This window comes from Ambystoma mexicanum, chromosome 6p (assembly GCF_040938575.1).
Source record: "Ambystoma mexicanum isolate Mex_15411 chromosome 6p, UKY_AmexF1_1, whole genome shotgun sequence".
Taxonomy (NCBI): domain Eukaryota; kingdom Metazoa; phylum Chordata; class Amphibia; order Caudata; family Ambystomatidae; genus Ambystoma; species Ambystoma mexicanum.
In genome coordinates, this window is record NC_090935.1 from 252,860,875 (window position 1) to 252,873,304 (window position 12,430).

A 12,430-nucleotide genomic window follows, 5' to 3' on the forward strand; every position below is an offset into this window, starting at 1 on the left:
CATCTTCCCCACCCTATTTCTTAGTCGTCCCATCCATTCATCTTCTATAGTCCCCAATGAACATGCACCATCTAGCTCCTCGCCGTCTCCTCCTACTGCCATGCTCAATCTATCACTCTCATCCCCCCCTCCTCTGACATCACATAACAAATCCTCTCTGATCCCTCTCTCTCGCGAGACGTCACCAATGCTTCCTTCTGCTGTCCCTACTTCTATTATCCTGGTCGGTTCTTCCTCAATTCTGAACAGTATTTCCCCCTTTTTCCATCCCTCCTCAATTTGTCTACTTTCGCTCGACGCTCTAGACGTGCGTCCAGATTGTGTGGGGGCACATGCTGTGCGTTCACATATGTCTTTTATTCTTGAGAGTTCATCTCTTGCCACTGTAAGCCTCGACTCTAAGTCACTCGTTAACTTCTCTATGTCCACCCTCTGTGTGCCTCCCTGGGCGCGCTCTCTGGTGTTTTCGTATGGTGGGGGTGCAGTTGGTCTTTGTGGCGTGCTGGTCGAAGGGGGAGGCACATAAATAGGGTCGCTATATCCTGCTGCAGGGGCTGGTTTAGGTAATATTGGGTACAACATAACCACTTCCGCAGGCTGTTCTGTACTTAACTGTTCTTTTTCCTCTCGCGGGATCATTAGTGGATTGTCTGTGGTGGAAGGTAAATCAATATTTGGAGCTGGAGTTTTGGGTGGGGGTACTTCCTCAAACAATCTCCAAAGATCTAATATCTCCTTCCTATTCTGCCATTGTTTTCCCTTATACTTGAGGCGAATACATGTACATACCATATCAAGAACGCTTTTGTCAAAAGACCCTCCTTCTGGCCAAATCTGGGGCAACCCCTCCCCTTTCAATTCTGTTAACCATTGATCATGATATTTATTTATGCGTTCAGCATATCCCGGCAAGCTCTTACAAATGTGTGACAAGGGAGTTTCAGCCCCCATCCTCTAAATCGCTAGCGCTACCGCGTTCGCCTTCGTTACTTATTATTAGGTGTAAATATGCGTATGTATACCTTTATGGCACAGACAAGAGCGGACCTCTCAAAGTTAGCACCCACTGTTATTCACTGCACAAATCTCTTCTCACTCACCATATCTCATCTCCTTCCCATTCCCAGGCACTCTTATGTGATCTCACTTGTAATTGATCAAGTACTGGTTATGGCCACACTCTCTGACACCACCTCGCGGCCACCCGTTCGTCTCCAACACTCGTACGGTGCGCGCACCCTTCACAATGCTTTCCACTCACACTTTTGTCTTTCTCCTCCCTTTCCTCCCTAGCCAGCTGTCCCTGTTTTCCTGCTAAGGTTACTATGTTCACGTCTGTACGTGCCACTACTGAGTCCCCACTTTTTAAGATGTTCTAACTTCTTTATACCCTTCTCATTTTCGCCCCCTACCCCGTGGAAATGGAAAAAGAAGAAATAGAGAGAGAGAGCACAATCACTAAAAAATATTCCCGGTGTCTCCTTTTGCTAGACACCAATAACTTATTTCTCACTTCTTCATATATTCCCAGTACTAGTCTAGATAGCACTATGCGGCGCCGCCTTCCACCCCCTTTCGGAGCTAGGTTTCCGTCACTTCTACCACGTCACTTATTTCTTACTCCTAATGGCCATATGCAAAAGAAAGAATAAAGAAAGTTTCAAGACCCTTCTGTAGTAGACCCCCGATATTCTTCTCCTCTACCTGTCCCCGTTCTTTTATTCCCAATTCCCCTTCTTTTCCCCTTGACGATCACTCGCACTCGGTACTCACGTGCCCGTCTTGAACCGATACTCTCCGAAACTGGGTCCGTCCAGGCGGCGTCACCGGTAACTCAACGGTCAGCCCCTGGCTCCGGCGAGCGGCACTCAAAGGGGATTTTTTTCCAATCGGGATCCCGTACCCTTTCTCATTGAGTGCGCACTTCTTATTGTGCCGGTCGCCGTTGGCGGGCGGCCTCCCGGAGACGGCTCACCGTGCGTATCCCTTCTTGACCGGAGATTCTCGTGCCACAAGGGGGTCGTTAAGAAGGAGTTAGGAAAAATAGTTTGGAGATATCACGCTATCGGGGTCACCACTGAAGGGAAGCGCCCCCAATTCAGCACGATCCTCCCCGCAATGAGAGACAATAAGGGACTCTCCCGTAGTGGGAATAAGGCCAAGACAGAGTGCGGGTGAGCGTAAGTGGGAGTTTATCCGAAAATAAGGCATGCAAAGAACTCTGCAACCTACGAGAGCGCTCTGCCTGACAATAGCAAAGACAGGCGTATTTCTAATACAAAAAACGTCATCAACACCTAAACACTATAGGGGGCACAAGTCAATTGGGATTGGGTGGCGTCGACTAACTATAGGTGTTGCTGCAGCGGGGTTGGTCTTGGCGGGACGACGTCACTGGTCAGCCTCGTGGGTTGGGTTGGGCCTGGCAGGCCGGCTTGAGGTCATCCGTGCGGTGTTGATGTGCTGGGGCAGCCTGTGACAATGACGAATACCTTTCCTGTCTCATTTGCCCTAGGCCATGCACACTGCAGTTATTCAGAAAATGACATTTAAGTTCATTAATAAATCACTTCAGCAGCTTATCTTATAAAATAAACACAACACATGAGGAATGCACCTCGTGAGAGGTCTGGTGGTTGTCGGTTGGGGTGAGATTTACCTGTGTCCTATTGACCGGTATTTTAGGTCGCGGGACGGGGCTCTGGGGCCTGGGCCGAATGATACATGTCTGTCTGCTGCGTTAGAAGTTATTATATAGATGGGTCTCTGTGTCTTGTCCCAATGATGGGGGTCGTCCTTACACGGGGTCAGGATTCTTGGGGGGGTTCGTGGGATTTATGAGAGGGTGCTGGTAGATCAGTGGGTTCATCCGTGGGTTTATTACCGTGCTGTAAATAACACAGGTGGCGGGCTGTGGCCTTGGTTGCGGCGCCGGGGCCTCTGACTCTCTGAAGTAACGCCAGCTTGGTTGGGGGAGGTGAGGGAGCGCGGCACAAGTCTTAGCTTTTTTATCTGGCAGGCTTGGTGGGGTGGGAGAGGGAATGGCCTTGCATATATCCACAAAGGTATTTTCCTCGTGCGTTGCTGATCAGTGGATGCAGAAGTTCTATACTGTTCTGCCTTATTTTGACGTTATTTAGACACATATATATATACTTCAATTTCGTTACACATTTCTTTAATACAGTCGGTTCCAGTACCTTTTCATTACCTAACCTTATATTCACTACATTGTGTGCGTATTGTATATACATTAGACGTTATACGAGGGATATCTAGGTTATGGCCTACAGAGATTGATGCTCGCCGCTTTGGGTGAATTAAAAAAACATATATGAGTTCAAGTTTCTACATACTATTGGAAAACACTTTTACAGATAGAAGTTACACGTTTGGTCAACATCTTTCTCCGTGGTTATAGCAGCATTAGTCCAGACCTGGAGGGATATCATATAACGTTACATTTTTATGGCTTATTCACATTTTAAACAGAGGTAGTTCATTAATACCAATACTTGAATTGTTTTCTACCTTCTTTAGATAGTGATGCTTCAGCTTTTTTCCTCGCTACCCCGGCCTTGCGGTCCGGGTCATACGGGGTGCAATATCACATTGTTACTAATATAATGTTGCCGTGTTGGCATCTCGGGTTTAGCTCATCTCCGACTTTCTCATGGGAACGCACTCGCAGCGGATCTGTCAGGGCTGCTGAGGCGACAGAGATGCATGAAAGGCCCTCCAAAGGTGGGGGCCTCGTTACAGTGTGCTGAGCTCACACCATATTTGCTAGGCAAGATGGCGTCTAGGCCTATCTTAATTTTTGGTAAATGCAAGGACAGGGTGCGTGTGGGCAATGTCGTCGGCGGGTGAATCCTCCTCCACCTGGGCCCGGGTGGCATGAGGGGGCGCCCACCGAGTCATGGTCCTCACCTGGGGAGGAAGCTGTAGGTGAGGAGGGCCTCGTGGCCATTGCTCCCCTACACCGTCCAAAGCCGTTGAGTCCACCCAAGGGAAGCAGGCACACCGGGGCGTATCGGCAAGCACGCGAAACCCGATAAATACAAATAAAGCAAATAAGAAAAAACTAGCAAGAGAAATTCTCTTAAAGAGGCACAATGGAATATACACAAAACACTGTCAAGTTTATGAGTGTATGCAATACACCTATCAGAGAAACCCTTAAAGCACTGACAGCGAAGTATACCATGTAAATTAAAGGTGCAAGAACACACACATGAGAAGAGCCCTGGCAGGAAAATATGCCAGGCATGGTCAAGTTGAACAGCATCTACTATACAGTACCTGAGAAAGTCCTGATCAGCATATAACAAGACTAGCAAAAAGGTTTTGGAACTACGTCAAGAGGAGGTGGAAACCTGGCAGGAGAGTACCCCAGGTATCCGAATAAGATACAGACTAACAGAAAAGTTGTTTTGTGTGGTTGATCAAAAGAAACTTGAAGAACTGGAATTCTTGAAATACAATTAAGTGTGAAGCGAAATCCAGGGGAAGGGAACTCCCCTCTGGATCAAGGAACTCTGTCCTTCTGGACCATTTTGTGTTGGAGTTAAACATTTCCTTTTTGAACATTTGTGCACTACTCAAGGCCAAATACATTTTCCTTTTCCACCTTAGAGTTATTTTTCCTAGATGTGAGGACCAGAATAGTACTTTGGACACTGGACGATTTGCTTTAGACATCCTGGCCTTGGACAGACCCTTAGTTTTGGTTTTAGGTAGGGAAACACCTCTTAGAGTAGGGACAGAGAGGCATTTCCCAACCCCCCTTTTATTTTAATAAAAGTCTTTGACCAAAACCATAATTCCACTGTGTCTGCGTCTCATTCCTGGCTCTTCACACTTGCCAGAAATGGATATTGGTGGGGACCAGCAAACCCACAAAGGCTAATGGACAAATCATGATTGCGAAGAACCAGAAGGTGGAGAAAGCCCAGGCTATATTGGGGCAATATTACCTTAGGCGGCGGGCCGACACTGTCGGGAACAGCCCGCCACCCAAGTTAAGGGACAGTGCAAAAGTAAGGGTCCCTTAATGCAGGCAGTGCTGCCATTCCCGGTGGCGGTCGGAACACTGCCTTGTGTAATATCGTCATTAGCGTCCAGGTACTTTCCTACGCAGGTGCTAATGGTGAGTTTATATAAAAAAAGAAACATACCTTGCTGCACGGTCCGGCACAGCGATGTGGTTCCAAGGTCTGTTTTCAATGTCGATGACTTGTGGTGAGTGGTGTTGGGGGGGCAGGGAAAGAAGATTGCGGAAGGTAAGGGTGGGCTGGCTAGCAGAACCCAGCCTGCTCGAAACGCGCGCTTGGACCAAACAATACAGCCCACATTCCAGGCATCCTCATTCCCCAAAAGACGAATGCTGCCAAGTCCACGTCAAGCCATAATCTGGATGCTGGTAGAGTAAGGCTATCATGATCCACCAGAGGAAACTAAACAGATCTCCTTACTGAGAAGGTTGTGGAGTGGGAGAGTGGGAAAGACATAGCCAAACTAAAGAGGGTCCTAAGAACCTGGTGGGTTTCATGGACAAATGGAGCCCAAACGATGAATTGATCATGTGAACTGCAAGGAGTGTAGGCTCACAATACACCAAAGTCCAGCCCCGACAATAGTGGGACACAAATCATTGACGTGTAGGTCAACTTATAGCATCATCTATAGCAGGGGTGGCTGTTAAGACAGTTTTTCAAATGGACTTTATAATATACCTTGGGCAATACAGAAACTCCAACTCTTAGTATAGGGGCTGTAGCACCTGATATTTTGGAAGCAATGACAGAGCAGCCAGTCTTATCTTAGGAGGAAGAGAGGGCTGTAGAGTGATGCAAAGAACTTTGTAAAAATAATGGTTTCTTTTATATATACACACACACTAGTGGGAAGGCCCGTGTACACGGGCTAAAGTACCTAAAGGTAAAAATGTTCTGTGTTAACATACAAAGCTCATTTTGTTTGCCTGGAAGATGAACTTGAAGTCTTATTATTGTATGAGTAAGTCAACAGCTCCCTCTAGTGGTGACAACAGGCACAGCTACAGCATCGGACAAAAATACAGGGACAAACATGCACCTGGCCTTTTATTATATTGTTAGATTAGATAGATCAGTAAATAGAATTCTTTAGAAAGGTAAGTACTATTATAAGTCATAAACATAATTATAAAAACCAACAATACTTATGGTATGTAAATCAAAGTATAAACCTTATTTAGAATAGCAGCATGCAGTTCAAGGTGAGTAAAACCTAGGGTTACAGATTTAGAATGGCAGTATGTTATTCAGGGGGAATAAAACCACATGGCAATAGTCAATTCAAGGTAAGCAGACCCAATTGGTAGTAAACTAGGTTATTTGTTCAGTTTCAGCGATAATATAGTTATACCAACAGTGTACAAGTAAGTACCTTGCAACATATGTAACTTATTCTTCTTCTTTCAGGCATGATACAGTTACACCCATATTACTTTATAGAATAGTAAAACACAATTTAACAAGGTAAGCAGTAACTTGGATTACTCTACAGAACAGCAGTACAACCATATTGGTAATAAACTCTTACACTTATTCCATTTCAGTATTATGTAGTTATACACATGTTACTTTTCAGAATAGTGGAACACATTTCTAAGGAAAGCAAGAACTCTATATGACTTTGCAGAAAGGCAGTAAGCAGTTCAAGGTAAGCAAAACATAAAGTTAAACATTCAGAATGGCAGTATGCTGTCCAAGGTGAGTAAAACCCTATTGGTAAAACAAGGTTACACTCATTCAGTTTCAGGAATAATACAGTAATACCAACTCTGTTACTTTCTAGAATAATGGAAAACAATTCAAAAGGTAAGTAGATAACTTTGTATGCTTTTCAGAACAGCAGCAAGCAAATCACAGGTAAGTACTTTTAACTTATTCTATTTCGGAGAAAACTGGTTACAGCACAAACACAGCACAAACACATAGCAAGTAAGTACTTTGCAACTCTTGTTCTATTTTCTAGTCAAAGGCCTTATACTGTAAAGGTCCTTCCCTATTTTAAGGCACAAGTGATTTCAGAGGTAAAAGGGGCACACTGGTGGTCCAGTGGCCAACAGTACGCAGGTCAGGATAAGGCAAAGATGCAGGAAAGTCTGAATTCCAGAACATTTCTTATTCAACAAGTAGGTACAGACTTTAGAGTTAGTTGAAAGTGTTTTGTAAAAGGCTCCCTAGATGCGTTCGAGCATTAGGCCTGGGCGAAGACTAGCTCGCAGACGGTCCCCTTTACGATGCAGCAGCACATGACCCAGTCTCTGGGTTCTTGATGGTGGTGACGAAAGAACGGACACTGGATGGGAACTTGCAGCAGCAGTCAACAGAAAAGGCTCCAAACAAAGAATTCTTTGGTGCTTCTCGCGGCGCTGTGGATTTGGCTCCCTTGTCCAGGTACCAGATGTGGAACGGTTGTCATCTAATCGTTTCACCTTGCTTCTCAGTCCAGCAGTCTGGCTAGGGGACTTCAAGCAGTGGAATCATGCTTCTGGAGGTCCAACAGGAGTCCAGAAGTTTCAGCAAGATTCGTTCACTGGAAGACATTGCACAGCACTCAGCCTCGACGTTCCAGTGCATTGGCGGTGTGCAGCCCAGGAAGATCGCAGCTCATCGTGGGATGGGTCAGAATGCAGATCTTCTTAAGCCTGATTGGCCCCACCAGTCCAAGAGTCGAAGTCATCATCTTCGGGACTCCCAGGTCGCATGGAAGCGCACAGCAGGCATCTGTGGTCACTGGAATCAGCTACATCCGTCTTCTCGGCGTCTTCCTCATCGGATTCAGCTCCAGTGGTCTACTTGGCTCTAGCTTCCATAACCAGGCCTTTTATTCAGGAACCCAGCCCATCAGCACACATGCTACATTCAAACATTGGGGGTTGGCTATCCTTCCAGGACAGCCAGTCTCCCAGTTAGGACTGGTTCCAGGCAGACATGCCATAGACAAAGGACTGCAGAGTTTCTGACTCCTCCCTCATTTCCTGTCTTCACAGACACTCGCCTCAGCGGGCTACACAAAGGATTCCCGCCGAAGACAAAAATCAAACCAGGACTCTGCCTCCCATGATGGCAGAAGAAGGAGCAAGAAAGGACAAGCACACTAATATTGCCAAATAACTGAAGAATAAAACACCATTCTAGATGAATGGTGATTTTTCTGTGCATTACCGCGGCTGGTAAGACAGCCTGCGAGTAAAAAGCGCACAAAGGTTTGGCGAACATGTCCACTGCCACCAGCCATAATAGTAAGCTTGTCACAGTAGTTCAGACAAGGAACCCGAGAGAAGTTAAAAGTTTCCCACTCACTCAGGAACATAGAAATATCATCCACAAGTCCAGGAAAAAGTGCGGGGGATCTCACAGGTGAGGGTGATTTAGCATAAAAATGAAATTCAAGCCTAACAGTGGCTATAATGGTAAAAGCATAAAAATGAATCCAGGACAAACTGCGAAGAAATAGATGGACATCGGAAGTCTGGCTAGGACTGAATAGAAGGGACACCATACACTAGTAGCTGCCAGAAGGGTTAATGGAACTCCAGCAACCTTGGAGACTGTGTGACTTGATCAGTAAGTCGCCATCACATGAACCATTTCTTAATAGAACTTAGGAACTAAGGCCTACCCCTCCAGGCTCTAGTTTTGGTTATCCCTGAACCTCACCTTTTTTTGGACCAAATAAAAACCTTTGTGAAACTTTTATATGACTCTTTTGTTGACCCCTCATTCTATGACCATGCCCTAGAACATAACCTACCCACAAGGCCATACAAGTGTTCAGTCAGCATAATGTTCTGCTCCACCTGCCTAGGTTTAGTGTACCAGTAACCACCCAAGAAATTTCACAAATGTTCCTGCCAAGAAATAAACTGAAGTGTGAATGTTTTTCAAAAACTCAATGAGAGAACATTTAGTTCTTCAGAATGTAATGTCATCACTTCATCTCCAAGTCAATGTTCTTTTCTGCCTATTTTGGGCTAATTTTTAAAAGTTTGTTTCAGCCTACATGAGGTTCTTGGCTCGATGGGGCCCTCTGAAAAAACACTTAATACTATTTTCATCTCATATTCAATGGTTTCAATTGTTTCAATGTATACCCATTTTGATTAAAATGGTTCTGTCCATTTCTATTCTGATGTCACCCACTTTCACCCTGGTTTTTTAATTGTTGCTAGTTCATGAAACACATAACATTTATTTTACAAATGCTTCCCTTTGGTCACAGATTGCATGTGTTATTTATTTAGACTATTGCTTTGAAACTGGCAATTACACATCCCCCCCAGTTAGATAGGGTATTTCACCAGTTTTCTTAAATGTGAGCAAAGTGAACGTCAAATTGGGCTTCATTAGAATATATTGCTTTTATAAAGCTCCTGCTACCATAGTATTTAATGTTTCAGGAGGCTGTAAATGGTAGTTTTCAAAAATATGACATTTAAAAAGGTACTCCATTTATTGAGAGAAAACAATGCAAGGCTGTGGCAATCCTGTCGCGATACAGACCCGTGGTGTGGAGGCTGATCACTGATCTCAGCAGTGAGTGGCCCTACACTTGTCAATTGTTGTGTAGGATGCTGTGGAACCTCCACTTAGACATGTTGGGGTGTATTCAACTGTACATTCCTACTCTTCTAGTAACTTTCTTAAAGATGGAATTCAATGATTAATATCCTTCAAGTATGATAAGAAGTTTTTTGTGTTACCTAAACTGTTGATCTCGTTTTTCTGCAACCAATGCCAATCTTTCATCTTCCCTCTTCTCCTTCAGATATTTAGCACGCTCCCGCATTTTTGCAAGTTTTTCCAGTGCTGTTTCTTCCATTGACTCCATTTCTTTAATAAGTTCCCTTTCTTCATTCTCAAGCATGTCTCTAAGTCTGTGCAGAAGAAAAGTCAGATAGAAATAGTCAAATAACATAAATATCACAGTTTTAAAAAGCGCTTAATACCACAAATATCCCACTTGCGAGTACTTTAATAACGGGTGTTACAATGTGTTTATACCCAATTTAATGCTACTCTATTTGTCGACATTGTAAGGATGAAGGGCTGAGATTGTAAGATGTGTCCGCCCCACAAATTATACACAGACCTCTTAAACGAGCACTTAACATAGTCATCTCTTGGTTTTAAAAATATGTCACTTTCAATTAGTCTACTCACTTTCCTACCACCAGGGTCTCCAAGGCTAGCGCTTATGGCCAACTACATTCCACATTTTCAGGATATCTGCCTCAAACTACATTTGAACACAGTTAACATAAGCAGGAGTAGTTTACATAGCCAGGCACTAGCCTAAAAACCTGATGTGGTTGGGCCTCTTGAAGTTCTGGCTTGGAGACCCTTGCATACCATTTTACAGACTTGTATGATCTTTATCTATAGCCAACATGAAGACGTATTGCAAGATCCACTGGAGGTGGCACCTACCAGTTATGCAACAGGGCCTTGGGGAGGTAGATGGGGTGAAGAGAGAGCACAATGGTCACAAATTATTTCCTTATACCCAAACCCCACCCCCCCCACAGTCTTTTCCTGAAGTATAACTAAGGACAAACGGAAGAACCATGACCCTGAAGCGCCTTTCAACTGCCATGTCCCTCAAATTCTCTGTGATGTGGCTTGAGGGCAATTTGAAGGGAATTATCGAGTGAAACCAGAGAACATTGTCATGTTACTTCTTTTGAGGCAGAGGAACAAAGCAGAACGTTTCCATTCTGATATTCAGACGCTACAGACAACGAATAGGTTGCAATTGTAACTCTTTCTTCGATTTCATTTATAGCAGAAATAGGCCCTTTGACATCCTCCTGCTCTCGTCCATTCATTTGGATTTTTGAGGCAAAAATAAATTATTTCTCCAGGGGCACCAGTAAACAAAGATGGTTCTCCCTCACTATAGAGATCTTCAATTTTGCTCCCATCATTTATAATTAGGGTATGGATGGTGGGACAAAAAGAGCTTGCCTGAGAAGTCTAACCTTTGGAGGACACCTGAAATATGGCATCAGAAAGGAGTACCTTTATTCCGTTATGGGCTGGTGCTTCTACTTGATAGTGTGCTCAGACTCTTCACAATGACCTAACATCAGTTAGTCTGTCACAACTAGCAGCATTATAGTTTCCTTGAAAAGGATGTCCATTATCCAATTCTGAATGTTAATTAGCATCCCAACATGCTAGAAATAGGTTGTAACCTACTGAATTCTTGTGCAAATACCACGCTAAATGATGGCGATTGGTAGTGATGAATTGTCACTGTAATATCGATATGGCTGCTTAATTCATCGTATCCCATGAAATCAGGTGCATTTTTGTGAGGGTAACAGTTGATGGGTGAATTTTGTAGAATAAAAGGAGCGTTTCATCAATTAACTAGGTGTGCATGTTTATATCAAAGGTGCCTAATAATTAAAATTCTGTTGATAAACAATTTTTACATAATGTATTTTCCAGTTCTTGACAATTGTGTGTTTGATTCAGAAGGGTAGTCCACTCTAGTCCATCATATGGACAGAAGGGTAGACCATCATATACTCTATGAAACACAATGTACAGAAAGAGCTTGACAAAAAGAAAATATTTAAAAATAAAAGGTCTTGCTTTAAGAGGGTCTCCACAAATTTCTTACAGCTATGAGGTTTGACATCTAGCCCTCCTAGCCTGATTATTAACCAATTAGTAGCTACCCGGTTATGCAAGCCTGTGATTTTCTTGGTTGAATCTGGTAGCACGGATAGGATTATCCTTTAAAGCAAGTCATCTGCAGGTCAAAAATGAGGACTTGTGCAAATGAGCAATATGTGCACAGATGTGTCTTACTTGCATACTATCAAGGACCACATTGACTCCCTGGCTCCTGCACTGGCTGATTTCTGCAATCACTCCTTCACCACTGTAGTCTTCCCATCACCCCTGAAGCACTCCCTTGTGCACCCTCTTCTTAAGAAACCCTCGTTGGATCCCTCCTGCCTGGCTAACTATCGCCTAATCTCCATCACTCCCTTCCTGGGAAAGCTCCTGGGGAAACTAGCCATCTCCCAGCTTAATCTCCACACTGAATGTGGGTTGTCTTCATGACCATCAGTCTGGCTTCAGAGCCGACAGAAGCACAGAAACTGCTCTCCTGAACATCCTTGAAGACCTGCTCTCCAACCTTGACTCTAACACCCCTTGCGTCCTCATCCTACTTAATCTCTCTTCTGCCTTTGACACTGTCAACCATGCCATCCTGCTCAACCGTCTCTGTGATAACGTGGGTATCACTGGTCAGGCTCTGGCGTGACTGACTTCTTTCCTCTCTGACCGACCCTCCCAGGTCCAACTTGGGTCCTTCGACTCCGCTATCTTTTTCTCTACCTGTGGTATCCTCCAGGGGT

At 44.3% G+C, this 12,430-nt stretch overlaps 1 protein-coding gene across 2 annotated transcripts in view; it reads right to left on the reverse strand.

The window, feature by feature from the left end:
• CFAP53 (cilia and flagella associated protein 53) overlaps positions 1 to 12,430 on the reverse strand; it is a 218,303-nt gene that overhangs the window by 164,418 nt on the left and 41,455 nt on the right. Inside the window, exon 3 of one of the 2 annotated variants that reach the window (XM_069626967.1) lies at positions 9,755 to 9,928. In XM_069626967.1, coding sequence (XP_069483068.1) covers positions 9,755 to 9,928 — 174 coding nt within the window. Of the gene's footprint in view, positions 1 to 9,754; positions 9,929 to 12,430 lie in introns of those variants that run through there. The other variant, XM_069626966.1, reaches the window with a different exon arrangement.